Consider the following 14,509-nt stretch of genomic DNA (forward strand, 5'->3'; position numbering starts at 1 on the left):
AAGCTTTCGTGTGCATGCACACTTCTTCAGATACTACATACTGTTTTTTCTTTGTTTTTCAAGCTTTAATTTTTTTTAATTAAAAAACTTACATTTATAAAAAGGAGATTCCTTGCTTTTGTTCCACCGTGGCACTCATTGATTTCTTCTTCCCAGCCAACAGGGCCAAAAGTCAGCGATGATGGGAGCTGTAGTTCAAAACTACTTAGAACATGTAACTTTGTGTGAGTAGCTATACTCCTCAAGTTTCGCTAGAGGGCAGGAAAGGTTAAGGAATCTGGAAAGCCAGAAAATTTCATTGTATTTCACCTGTCGTTTCCAGGCTGGTGCTAAGGCTAACTGCTTACCTGGTTCTAATTGAAAACAGCAATTAAACGAAAACAAATTAAAGAAGATTTTAAAGTATACGTTTTTGAAAAAACCAGAGCCATTCCTGTTGGGAATGGTGGGAGAAGACATTGACAAGAATGACCAGGAACTGTTTTTATACACAACAACAGCGGCGAGGTTATTGCTGGCTCAGGTATGGAAACAGCAAAAATTGCCTACAATAGAAGAATGGCAGTACAAGGTTATGGAGTACGCAGAAATAGCCAAATTAACATCAAAAATTCGACATCAGGGGGATGAAACATATCAAAAAGAATGGGGAAAATTTATGTTATACATAGAGAAGATGATGTGAACTAGGGAAACCAGTAGAATTAAAATAATATCTCATAACGGGAAAATACAAAAAAATTACTGGATAATAATATCAAAATGAATCAAAAATGTATATTAGGATTATTGAACAATATTTGTAAATGAATATAGACAGACAGCAAGAATTTGTATATATAGAAAGATTTGGTTGTTTACAGACATTTAATGGAAAAAATGAAGAAGAACAATCTTATGGAAAATGGACAAAGACAATGCGAAAAGTCAAAGAGGACACAAAAAAGCCAGAAGAAGGAAGGAGGGAAGTCAGCTCGGTGGGAAGGTAAACGGAGTTTCCATGTGCTGCTCTGGTTCGCCAGAAGCGGCTTAGTCATGCTGGCCACATGACCCGGAAGTTGTATGCCGGCTCCCTCGGCCAATAAAGCGAGATGAGTGCTGCAACCCCAGAGTCGGTCACGACTGGACCTAATGGTCAGGGGTCCCTTTACCTTTACCTAGCACATCATGATTTCATATTTTCAGGGCATGGCACAGTGACTATGTGCCTCTAAGTAACACTTGATGGGCATGACCAAATAGCGGGGGGGGGGGGGGGTCCTCTTGCTTCCATCCTCTGCTTGCAGAATTACTAGAAGTATCTGAAAGCCTGTGTGAGGTAGTAGCTACAGCTCTGGGTGAGGCCTGGGGGTGGGAGCCAAGTTCAAATTCCCACTCGGCCCTAAAGCTCCCACTGGGATATCTTGAGCCACTAACCCATTTCACAGTGTTGTTATGAGGATAACATTGGGGGGGGGGCAGAACATATACAGTGGTACCTTGGGTTACATACGCTTCAGGTTACAGACTCCGCTAACCCAGAAATAGTGCTTCAGGTTAAGAACTTTGCTTCAGGATGAGAACAGAAATTGTGCTTCGGCGGCACGGCAGCAGCGGGAGGCCCCATTAGCTAAAGTGGTGCTTCAGGTTAAGAACAGTTTCAAGTTAAGAACGGACCTCTGGAACGAATTAAGTACTTAATTCGAGGTACCACTGTACACTGCCTTGAGCTCTTTTTCTTGGAGAAGAAAAGCAGGATATAAATGAAACAAGTTGAAATCTAGCTGAACACTCTTGCTGAAGGCAGGGAGGCTGGAACAGATGGACGATGGAGAGGAAGGGCTCAGCCAGAATCTAATTTGGGCCACTAGCCTACTGTACAGGGTTGCCAGTCAGATGATAGGTTTGTAGAAAAAGGGAGCATGTTCAAACCATATTGGAATGAAAGGATACAGGAGGTACCATAGCTCCATGTAAGGTAGTAAGGGAGATATAGGCTTAAGTATACAGGAACTTTGACTATATATGGAATACGCTTTGCCAGTTTGTGTAGACCAGAGATGGGTTCCTTCAGAAGCTGCTGGATTGAAGCTCTTAATTCAGCCAGACCGTTGAGCATGTGGACTGGGGCTGGTGGTTCCACAGGCTCCCTATTCCTGGCAAGACAGAGCTAGGTGGGCCTTTAGTCTGATTCCCTAAAAGACACCAGGCTGTGTTCATTTTGGGGGAATAATCCTTGGTGACCTTCTAACAAACCCCGTCTTTTTCTGGGAAACATTTTTTTGGGGGGGGAAATATGTACAATTAAAAACAAACTTCCTTGGGCCACATTGCACAAATTTAATCCAGTCTTGTCACAGATCATCAGGGCTGTGTGATCACGCTGCTGAGAACTGCTACGATCATTTGTATTGACAAACTCTGGATTTCAGCATTTGTTTTTAATGATTATCTTTACAAAAACAGCGCTGTTCAACTCCAAGCAGGGCATGTTGTGAACCCTCACTCTTGTCTCCCTTTTACTTTGATTGAGCCAGGAAGAAAAGTACGAACTGTCTATTCCTCTAAAAGCAAAATTGGTGAAACTCCCTATTTTAAAAAAACTTCCTCAGGGCCCATCCCTTTAAATAGTTCCCCTGTCGATCTGTCCATCTCCATGTAAGTAGGACAAGAATCAGTTCTGGTGGTCAAATCCCCTGTGTTTTGGCCAGTCCTGATAAAGCCATTTTATAAAGAGGCAATGTGGTGTAGTGGTTGGAGCGTGGAGTGCAGGAGGCCAGGGTTCAAATCTCCACCTGGCCATGAAGCTCACTAGATGACCTTGGGCCAGCTGCTGTCTCTAAGCTACAGTTTCCCAAACTTTGGTCTCTAAGCTGTTTTTTCGACTGCAACTCGATCACCCATAACTAGCAGGACCAGTGGTCAGAGATGATGGGAACTGTGGTCCGAAAACAGCTGGAGACCCAAGTTGAACCTACTATACAGGGTTGTTGTGAGAATAACATAGAGAGAGGGAGAACTTAGTTTGTGCTCCACCTTCCACCTTGAGCACTAGGGGGATATACACGTGGCAATAATAATAATCGTAGTAATAACTGTGGATTTTGGAGATTTTTTTTAATGGACCTACACAGCTATCTTTGCTCTTTAAGGGATCATTCTCTCATTCTTTTTTTCCATTCAAACCATCAGAAAAATATGTGGTGGAAGCCCTGGGATTGCCTGGCTTGTTTAAAAGAACTTCTTTGAAAAAGGAGGAGGAGGAGGAGAAAGAAAGAAAGAAAGAAAGAAGACAGGGGGATCTCACTGAGAAACAGTTTCCGTGTCTGGCTGCTGGGAATGCAAAGTTTTTATAGAGTAGGCAGACAGATGTTGGAGTGACACTGAAAAACAGTGGGGGCTGTGAAAGCTTTCTGGGCTTCATTTGGCAGGGCCAGAAAGACAGGAGTTACGGCATCATTGGAGACGATGCTGAGAAGTTCTAAGGCCTCCCCCCAAAGTCCAGCTTGGAGCAGGAGCTAGGAAAAGATTTCAAACTTGTCCCACCCTGTGCACTGCGCTTTGGCCTAACTGCACGCTAACAGATGGATGGTTTTGATTAAGTTAAGGAAGGAGAAGAAAAGAGCGGGGGGGGGGGGAGAGAGAGAGAGAGAGAGAGAAGGAGGACACGTGCTTTGGCCTGGGACATCTCTCTGTTTTTGCAAAGGCCACATGCGTCACTCTCCCTCGTGGGCCATGGAAATGGGAAACGAAAGAATGTTAACCCCTTGGAGTGTGGACTGATGGGGAACCCGGGGAGCTGGCTTGCATGGGTAGAAGTTGTAGGCGGCTTCACAGGGTTTTGCTCTAGGGGAAGATGGGTGGTTGGGATTGCAAGAGTGGGGCCTGTCGATCTGGAATGGGGTACACATTCCATTTTGTTTGCATCTCAGTGAGAAACTACCTAATTTGAACTTCTCGAACCAATATGTGAACCAAAACGCAAGTGGCCTTTGAAATTCACCGCCCCTCTGAATTTTGCAATGCACTGTGTACAGAAAATGCATATATTAGGAGAAAGTGTGCATAAGAATGCATTCATTTGTGAAAATATTATACCAAAGCATACGGTTTTGCAAAAATGTATATATCAATCTAAACTGCATACAAAAATGTGCATATTAGGAGAAATTTGTACCAAAATACTGGCAGGTTTTTTAAAATTGCAATTTGGTAAATTTCTGCAGAATTGTAGAGAAGAAAATTTAAGAATGGAAGAATGAGAAGGAAGTGAGAAACCCAAACTGACAAAATCATCGAGTCTTAATCTGAAGCAATGAAGATCGCATTTGGTGTCTGCGCCGAAGATCAGAGTTTTATTAGGAGGAACTCACTATGATGAACTCCAGAACTACTTTTGAAAAGCAGCTTTTGCCCATCCCACTTGCTCTGATCAGTGTCACATTCCAATGACAGGAGAGAGATTCCCAGCCAGTTAAAGAAGGCACTAAGGGCTGCCACAGGGAGGAGGGACCAAGCTTGTTTTCTCCTGCTCTGGAGGACTCGAACCAATGGCTTCGAGTTGCCAGAAAGGAGATTCTGACTAAACATTCGGAAAAACTTTCCGACAGTAAGAGCTGTTTAGCAGTGGAACAGGCTCCCACGAGAGGTGGTGAACTCACCTTCCTTGGAGGTTTATAAACAGTGGTTGGACATCTGCCATGGATGCTTTAGCTGAGATTCCTGCATTGTAGGGGGTTAGACTAGATGACCGTTGGGTCCCTTCCAACTCTAAAATTCTATGATTCTGTCCCTGCCAAGTTAGTTGTCCAGTAACCTGGATAGTAATTATCACCATTTATTTGCATGGCACTTTCCTATAGAAAACCATACCCAAAGCAGTTCACAACATCGAGAAATATTACATTCAGTAACAATTCTAGGTTGTCTCGTGTTGGACTAGAAGCTGGGAGTTGACACATAAACTACGTGAGAAGGACAATCGTGACTTCAAGGAAGATTGGGAACTTTTTACAAACTATTAAAAAACACACACACAAAAAATGATTTGGACTCCTTGGCAGGTTTTGAATAAACATCCACAAATTTATTAATAGAATACATGACAGACAAGGTAATGATATGTACAATTTTTAACATGCAGAGAATAATATGTGCAAACAAATCAGAGAGGGCAGCTGTGGAAAGTCCTTGGTGGGGGAGGAGAGGGGGGAATAAAAAGGGGGGAAATTAATGTAATTGATTATTTGGACTGATAATTTGTTTTGTTGAAATTGTCTTTTTTTTTAAGGAAGAAGCTGGAATATCAGGGCTCAAATCCATACTCAGCCATAGGAATGTCTATGAGTTTAGTTGCCTTGTACAGATGGATCCTTACCTTGGTTTCACCCTACAGACAATGGGTTAGTCAGGGAAGTGACAAAAGAATGCCAGTGATCCTTAATGACTAGGGCTGCCTTTGTTAGTGACCTGGAACTCTTGCTCCCCTGCCTTTGGAATGTGGCACTACTCAGAGCTAGTGGGAGGGGCAGGGAAATACTTTATTATACCAAGTCTGGAGAGGAGAGAGAGAGAGTTCTGAGTCAAGCTGGACTTGATGCATTGGTAGCAGGATTGTGGTGGTAGAAACTTTTGCTCTTGGAGGGCGGGAATCATATTCAGGATCAGCAATATTGCTGCCTGCTATAGGGACGTGGGTTAAACCACAGAGCCTAGGACTTGCCGATCAGAAGGTCGGTGGTTCGAATCCCCGTGACGGGGTGAGCTCCCATTGCTTGGTCCCTGCTCCTGCCAACCTAGCAGTTCGAAAGCATGTCAGTGGAAGTAGATAAATAGGTACCGCTCCGGCGGGAAGGTAAACGGCATTTCCGTGCGCTGCTCTGGTTCGCCAGAAGCGGCTTAGTCCTGCTGGCCACATGAACCGGAAGCTGTACGCCGGCTCCCTCAGCAAATAAAGCGAGATGAGCGCCACAACCCCGGAGTCAGTCACGACTGGACCTAATGGTCAGGGGTCCCTTTACCTTTAACTATAGATGTCTCTTGCTTCCAATATTCTCTGCCTGCATATATATAAAACCAATATTACAAGTTGAACATCTAAAACCAATATATAAAACCAGTATTACAAATTGAGCATCTCTGCAGTTGCTCAATGTCATCCAAAAGAAACTAGCACCACTCCAGAGCTGGAATCCAGCTTCCACTTCCTTCCTCCTTCCTTTGTAGTTTCCTTGCTACAAAATCTTAGACTGCAGTCTCCTTGGACAGAGACCTGTTCCATTGTATTCTGCACAAATAATAATAAAGCTGAGCTGTGCATACCTGCCAGATTTCAGTTTGAGCAGGGTCCTAGTGTTTGCTCTTCTTCTAACATCAAACCCAGGCACAGCCAGAGGTAGATCCGTATGGGTTTGCGGGACAAGGCCCCTAGAATTTTATATCTAGGAGAAAGCACTACATATAAGCTGACTTCAAATAAACAGTTTTTGCAATGACTGCTCCTAAAGCAACAGATTAAATATAAAACCCAGCCAGACCCGTATTCTTCCCCTACTAAATTGGTAATCCTAGTCCAGGAAGTGGCAGTGCCTCTGAGCACACACAGAGTACCATATCCCATCTCCATGCATTTAAGATAATTGGGTGAGCTTAGATTCTAAGTGTAGTGTTGGAGGAAAAGAAGCCTTCACCAGAATACTACCTTCCAGATGTTTTGGATGCATCTCCCACCAGCCTCAGCCAGCACAACCACAGTAATCCAAAATAGCTGGAGGGAACCAGGATGGCAGAAACTGGGTTAGAACAGGTTGGACCAGGATCTGGCTCAATCAGCTGCTCAGTGTCAAATCTCAATGGGTGACCTTGGGCCTCCTAATCTTCCTGAGTTGTCATGATAATAAAATGGGGGCCCGGGAGCAACAATATTGCACTGTCCTGTGTTCCTTAAAGGAATGGCAGGGCGAAACCCCAAATAAACCATTTTAAAGAGAAAGTTTCAACATTGTCAAGAACAGATCCCATTAATAATGTGTTTTAAGCAGACTCAATGCCCATTGAAAAGGCATGACTTCCAAATAACCCTGGAAGCCGCAGCTTTTTAAGGGTAGTTCAGTGAGGAGGAACTGCAGCTCCCAGGATTTTCCGTGCTTTAAATGCGTGTCAACTTGTTCTGACGTTCATGTTTTGCATAACACCGATGCAAGCACCAAACACGCAGCTTTCCGGGTTGGGAAGTGGGGTGGGTTGAAATCCACGTTATGTTCCAAATGGAGAGTTTTGGAGCATCAAAATATCCGGAGCCGCATGTAGGCAGCTGCACCATTCTTGCGTGTGCTCATATAGGCTCTGTCACCCCCTCCCACACCGCACACGCTATAATCAGAATAGTCGCAGCGTAGCTCTCAGCAAACGCAACGCGTCCCTCTGCCTTTAACAGCCTGTCTGGGTGTGTCCAACCCGTGCATAATAAGCAGCCTAAGGTGGGCGGGCCCTGCTTGGGCTGCCTTCCAATGGGCTCCAGGTAGGCTGGTCCATCTGGAAGGACAAGAAAGGGGGTGGAGGAGGTGGTTCCTTTTTCATTTTCTCGGGGAGCGTGAGATGGGGGATTATAGAACTGCCCAGTTCGGGTTCTCTCCCCCCCTCCCCTCTCCCCTTCTTGGTGGGCGTGGCTTAAAGTGACATATGGGGGCATGGTTTGGGTTTTCCGAAGAGCCAATCAGCAGTGAGGAAGGGAGTGGGAGGGGGGCAGCTGGAGGAGAGGGAAAAGTTTGTTTGGGGAAAGTTTTTCTTTATTTTTTTTTTGTTAAAAAAAATATTAAAGGGGGAGAAGGCGCGGAAAGAGGTATTGCGTTAAAAGGGGGAGAGCAGAGGTGAATCGAACCAAAACCTCCTCCATCTAGCCCCCCATTTTTTTTGAGGGGTGGGGGAGAGGGAAGGGGCTTGCAACCCTATTAAGGCTGCATCCACCGATTCTCCCCCACCCCCTGGAAAAAATGGGCGCAGCGAACTGCGAAGACGAGGACTTAGAATTCAAGCTGATTTTTGGAGAAGAAGAAAAGGAGCATCCAGGAATGGGGGTCCCCTTGGAAGGTGAGATGCGGGTTGTTGATGGGGGCTTGTGATGGTTGGCTACAAGGAGGGAGGTGTGAGAATGGGGGGGGGGGAGAGAGAGAAAATCAAGTTTTTTTGTGCGAGTGTCTGGTGTAGCTGGAAAAAGTCCCCCCCTCCCTTTCCTTTTTAGGACAAGCGGGGAGGGAGATGGCACGAATGTTCCCATCTCCCTGCAGGAAGAGTCTCTGTGTTTTTTTGCTCCGAGAGTGAGTAATCGTATCCCTAAAACACGCGGCCCACGCAAATGGTTAATACTATTTGCAATCGTTTTAAAGATGGGTGTTGCGTTTCTGTCCATGCTGGTGAGGAAAGTGCGTGAGTGAATGAGAGAAGAAATCGGTCTCGAGTTTCACACACGCCCCATCATGCTGCTGTGAAAATTTTGGAATCTGAAAACTTTCAGGTTGCACTGAACTCTGCATAAAATGTGGTTTTTTTTTTGGGGGGGGGGGTTGAGCTGTGAGTTCTTTGGACCAATAACTGGTTAACCCTTTTAAAATAATAATAATAATAATAATAATACAGAAAATCGTATTGATCAAAACGTCTTGATCAAATCGAGTTAATGTGTGTGCTGCTGTGTGTGGAAACTGAGCTGGAAAATCTTTGGTTCAAATTGTGGTTTAGCTGTGAACACATTGGTTAATCTGAAACAATGACGGGGCTGCGTGGCCCTCATGATGTTACTGGATGATTATTGGTGTGTTTTTTAAATTTATTTTTTACCTTCTGTTCACCCTAGGGTCCCTATTTTAAATTTTAAAAACAGCTAATAAAATTTACAACCAGAAAACTAGCAGGAGTCCTAAAGATCTGCATCCTAAGTGTCAAAAGACCAGTTTGAAGTAGACTGCAGCTCAGACCATTGGCCTTGCAATGGCTGATGAGTCCAACTTGAGTCCAGCCATATCTAGAGCAGGGTTTCCCAAACTTGGGTCTCCAGCTGTTGTTGCACTACAACTCCCATCATCCCTAACTAGCAGGACCAGTGGTCAGAGATGGTGAGAATTGTAGTCTCAAAACATCTAGAGGGTGGAGGTTGAGGAAGCCTGATCTATGGTGTGGCCACTTCTTGGATATGGTGTACTCAGAAACCCGGTCTCTGAAACTGGACACAGAGGGTCCCCACACCTGGCCCAAGGGGACCTAGGATTTCCTAGCCTTGGCCACAGTGTGTGTAATGGTTGCCTACCTTATAGGGTTGTTGTAAGTACTGTTGAGCTCCTCTACATTAACTGCAGTGGTGGTGAACCCGGGGGTCTCTTCACTTTGGGGCAACTTTCCCCAAGCCCTAGGCAAGTCATGGGCGGGGGCAGAGGCAAAAGTGGGTGGAGCAATGAATGCAAATTTCCTCATACAGTAGGCTAGTTTCTGCAAGCATACACACATCTCTCTCTCTCTCTCTCTGCCCTACATCCAGAAAAGCAAGGGGTATTTATCAGAGTTCATGGGCATGTTCTAACAGGGCAAAAACTCTCAAGGAGAGCCTGAAGCAGGGCAAGTCAGGAGTGTGGCCTGGGGAGAATCGTGAGGGCCAGGTAGAGGAACTTTGAGGGCCACATTTGGCCCCTAGGTCTAACACCCCTACTCTTATGTTAAGTCCCTCTGGTGAATGTACTCTTCTCCACCTAGTTGGCAAGAACAGGCTGCCTGCCTCGCCCCCCCCCCCCAAGTGGGGCATAAACTAGCTTGGTAATAATTGCAGGCAGAAATATATATCTGGCAGAGGGTATCTAGTCACAGGTGGTGCAAAATGCCCAAGAAGAATGAAATGAAGCTATCATTCCTTTCTTCTGCCAAACCCTCTATCAGTTTGAAAAGTAGGCTTCTGCACGTTCAAAACGGCATAATAATAGCATCCTAGTGGTAATTCATATGTGCCCACACATAGCACAAGAGAGGCTGTAAACAGGTGTTTGTTCACTGTATAGTTAGTTACTGCTTTATTTTCAGTTAAGTCATCTGGATGCTTAACCGCTTGCAGTAGGACATGTTGGAACCAATGTGTTCTTAGGGGCTAGTACCATAGTTGCAAACGTTTCTTCAATTTTCATCGTGAATTAAGAGGAATTTTGGTATTTCCCCAAGCTTTCCCCCCCCCCGCCCCTTTCGATGTCTGAAACTTGTCTCATGCGCACAGAAACACCCCTGTCAAAACCAAACTTAAACCCCAATCCCCCAGGATGAACATTCACCCCAGAATAATTTAATTTCTGTTAGCTTGTTGTCGCAGCGTAGGGTAATCCCAGAGTATTGCGGCACATTTAACCAATTTATTGGGCCAAGAGCTTTTGTCGGCCAAAACCCTCTTTCTCAGATGCTTGAAGTGGTCACGTCAGAAGGAAGAATTCAAAACTCAAAATATCACATTTGCAAATCCAGGCTTTGAATCCTGAAATGGAAAAATGTGGGTTGCGTGACATGCATTTCCACAGGCATATTTGAAAAATGAGAATGGGAGGTGGGGGTGGTGATGGTGATGGTGGGGGAAAATCCTTCCCCCTTCTTTTATTTTCTTAGAAGAAGTTTGCAACTCCCATTTCCCCCCACCCACCCAATATCTGTCTCAGAAGCTGGTATAGGGGACATTCTTGGCCCTGTAGCCCCCTGAACTTGTGGGGGTGCTTCTGGAAGGGGTTCAGCTGAAAGCGGGCTGGCTGCCCCAAAATATATCCACACCCTGGCTGAGGGCGCTGCTGTGAGGAGGAAGTTGGCAGCCCCCTGTATGAGCCAGCCTCCGAGGCGGAGGTAGGAAACTGGGGGTTTTTTTTCCAGAGAGAAAGGTCAAACTGTCTCTGGGCAGGCGGCGTCTGGTTCAAATGAAATCCAGATGGGGTCTGAGAGGGCCTCGGGATCCCACAGAATCCAGCCCCTCCACACTGGCTCCCATCCAAGGCCTTCAAATCCCGGGTGTAGGGGAGCTGGGGTTGTGGGGGGGGGGGGCTTTTGAGATGGCGGCAAGTGGGGAAAGAAGGGGGGGGCAGACACACTTCAAGCCTCCCGCATACGGTTTCAACTAGCTCCCTGCAACAGTGCAATTTTCCTTTTCGTCTTTTGGCCTGCGCCCCGTTTCCTTGGCAACGGGGGTCCCTGCCAGTGGAGCCTGGGGCTTTGGGAAATGGCCCTTTAATTGGGTTCAGATGGCGGCCCCTCCCTGACAGTCTCTCTTATTTTTTCTCTCTCCCCCCTTTTCTCCTCCATCCAACTGGATCCTTGTCTCTGGCCCACAAAACAGGGTGGAGGCCCCGAGAAGACTAGGCCAAGTTCAGGGGGAACTTTCTAAGCCCACGTCCCCCCACCCCACAAAAAACTTTTTCAGAAGCTTTTGTCTCAAAAAGGGAGGCAAGCCTTTGGCTTTCTCCCTCCACCTGCCCCTCAACCCAGGGCGGGTGCAAGCTGGGAGGGCAACTCCTGGTGGCAAGATGGGAGCCACCCCACACTTTGGGGCTTTCGCTGCAGAGCAAACCAAAGCCCGTTTTAGCCCAGGATATCCTGCTTCCAACAGAGGACAGCCTGGTGCCTCTGGAAAGCTCCCAAGCACAGCAGCTCACCTTGTTGTTGTTCTAAAAAATCCTAGGCACATGGCATTCAAAGATATACTGCCTCTGTTCATGGGGTTTTTATTTAAGTCGCAAAATGGCAATGCAAAAAATAAAGGATGCAATCTGACCAGGTGGGTTGCAAGCTTCCTTTACGACCCATCGAGAGCAGTATTGTCTGCTGCTGCCTTTGCAAAACTCATGTTTTGGATTACAACTCCCATCAACCCCAGCCAGCACCAAAGGCTCACCGAGCCCAGTGCCCAGTTCTCAGCAGCTGCCAACCAGACACCTATGGGAATTTCCATTGGTGGAGGCAGAACATTTGGATAGAGTGCCTCTGAACCTGCAGGTTCTATTTCGTTACAATGCAGCAGTCTCAGTTCGAGCTTTGTTTGCCTTTTTGCCTTCCCAGATACAAGGCTGCCAGTCTATTTGTGTGTGTGTTTGTGTTCTTGACTAGGGATGCGGGTGGCGCTGTGGGTTAAACCACAGAACCTAGGACTTGCCGATCAGAAGGTTGGCGGTTCGAATCCCCGTGACGGGGTGAGCTCCCGTTGCTGGGTCCCTGCTCCTGCCAACCTAGCAGTTCGAAAGCACATCAAAGTGCAAGTAGATAAATAGGTACCGCTCCGGCGGGAAGGTAAACGGTGTTTCCGTGCGCTGCTCTGGTTCACCAGAAGTGGCTTAGTCATGCTGGCCACATGACCCGGAAGCTGTACGCCGGCTCCCTCAGCCAATAAAGCGAGATGAGCGCCGCAACCCCAGAGTCAGCCACAACTGGACCTAATGGTCAGGGATCCCTTTACCTTTACCTTGTGTTCTTGACCTACCACCTTCATTCTTGCCCTGCCTTCCGGTTTTGCCAATTTCCCTTAATTCTCTCCCACACAACCACACATGCATTGCCCTGCAAATACCGCACAACATCTTCCAGCCGCATCACCCAGGCAGGGAACAGTTGCTGCTCATTCCCGCTGAATACTGGCAGAAGGTGGAGCAAAGCAGGGTGCTGGGGGGGAGGGGGGAGTTGTGTAGTGCAGTCTTCCACCAGCCTGCAGCTCCCATCAGCTCCATTTTTGCAGTTCAGAACACCTAGAAGGCACCAGGTTGGCAACAGCTGGTGTAATGTGACAAGATGGGTTGGATGGAGAGTTGAGGTGTGATCCACTCGGGTGCTGTGATCCACTCCCTACCGAGAGAGAAGATGATGGAAAGCATTGGCGGGAGCGGAGAGGTCACAGCCACGCAATCTCTTTAAATAACTTTTGCACCACTTTAAGAGTCATGGAGGAAACTGGGAAGTGTAATTTGTTAAAGGCGCTTTGTTTGTTTATTTGTTACATTCAGATGAGGCTGAGCAGGGTTTTCAACCCTGGCCTTCCAGATACTAGTCCGGCACTCTTAACCGCTATGCAATCGCTGGTTCTTGAAACTACAGTTCCCAGCACCCGTAGCAAACTCCAATTCCCAGGATGTGAGTGTGGCCAGAGAGAGAAACTTTAAATTAGAAGCAGCTGTCAGTAGAGAAAGGGTTGCAGGGCAGAGAGGAAGAAATCAACTTTCATCTTTCTTTCTTTTTCTCCTCTTTATATCTTTATCCAAATATTTGCTGTGTGTATGTATGTTGTTTTTTCTAGGTGAAAAAAAAGAGGATACCTCTTCCTTTATTTGACTTGTGGGTAGTCATCCCACCCCCTCCCAGCCAGCTATATTTAATATCAATCCCATGGGGTTTGGGTTCTTTGCTTTCTCTCTCTCTCTTGACGTATGCAGGATGCCATAGGCGAAAGGAAAGCACGCAGTTGGATCCTCCTAGGATTCTTTGTTGCTGAAAAACCTCCCTTTTTGCTGCTGGTGGTGGTGGTTCCCCTTTTTTGCCCACGCCCTTTCTTGGATTAATTTGACAACCGGGTTGCATATTTGGTGCAATGAATTCAGCTACTGCTATCTGTGGGGAGGAGGAAGGTAGAAAGATAGCAACTCAGTAAGCTAGTTTATATTGAGTCAAAGCCTTGGTCCGCCCTACACTGACTGGCAGCAGCGCTCCAGTGTTTCAGACTGGGGGGGGGGTGTTTCCACCCGTATCTGGAGATTCAACCTGAGGCCTTTTCCAAACAAAATGGATGCTCTGCCACTGACCTATGACCCTCACTGCTCTCTTACTGCCAGATGTTCTGATCAGTCATCTGTTGGCTCATGGCTTCACTAGGGGGTTCTCAATTCGTTCAGATCATTTATACCGGGGGAAACTCCCAATAAAAATAACTAATCCTTGCCTTTAGGCTTACAATCTAAAAAAAAGGCACAGCATGAAAGGAAAAAGGGAAGGAGAGGGAAGAGGAAAATGCATGTACCCGGGCACTAAATTCTTACTGTTGCAAGGCTCTTACAATGACCAATTGGTATAGAAATGAGCTGCTCACGTGGCTGTTTAAAATTTAACTGTGTTATTCAAATGGAAACTTGCACATATCCCCAAATGCATTTACCGCTTCGTGAATCAGCATGCAAATTGAGGTCCTCTTCAGAGCCATAGAAGCTAGAAAGCTTTTGCTTTTTTTCAAAAAAGATGGTTCACAAGACATCGCATTGGTGCGTAAGACAATCATGGGACTTCATGCAGTTTAGCAAATTGTGTTCCCTTCTTCTAGTAGAAAGAGGTGCTCATATTACTACCTGTCTGTGGTCTGTTGGCCTAAAAGTATATCTGCCACTTTTTGGTAAACTTATGGTAAACCTGCTAGCTTGGTTTTTTTCTATCGCTCTTGGGACAGCTGAGCAGAGAATCACGTGCACATTAGATTATCCTCTGTCACCTTCAAGGTCTCCAAATTCCATTGGTCACACCCACATTTAAAGCACTTTGATATCCCTCAAAG

The 14,509-nt window shown here is 46.2% G+C and overlaps 1 protein-coding gene across 1 annotated transcript in view; it reads left to right on the forward strand.

The window, feature by feature from the left end:
• Nucleotides 1-7,512: 7,512 nt before the first annotated feature.
• NFATC4 (nuclear factor of activated T cells 4) overlaps nucleotides 7,513-14,509 on the forward strand; it is a 30,331-nt gene continuing 23,334 nt past the window's right edge. The window contains exon 1 of the mRNA XM_079951555.1: nucleotides 7,513-8,067. Coding sequence (XP_079807681.1) covers nucleotides 7,971-8,067 — 97 coding nt within the window. The 5' untranslated portion in view covers nucleotides 7,513-7,970. The remainder of the gene's footprint in view (nucleotides 8,068-14,509) is intronic.

Source organism: Podarcis cretensis (assembly GCF_951804945.1).
Source record: "Podarcis cretensis genome assembly, chromosome: 13".
In the NCBI taxonomy this organism is placed as follows: Eukaryota; Metazoa; Chordata; class Lepidosauria; order Squamata; family Lacertidae; genus Podarcis; species Podarcis cretensis.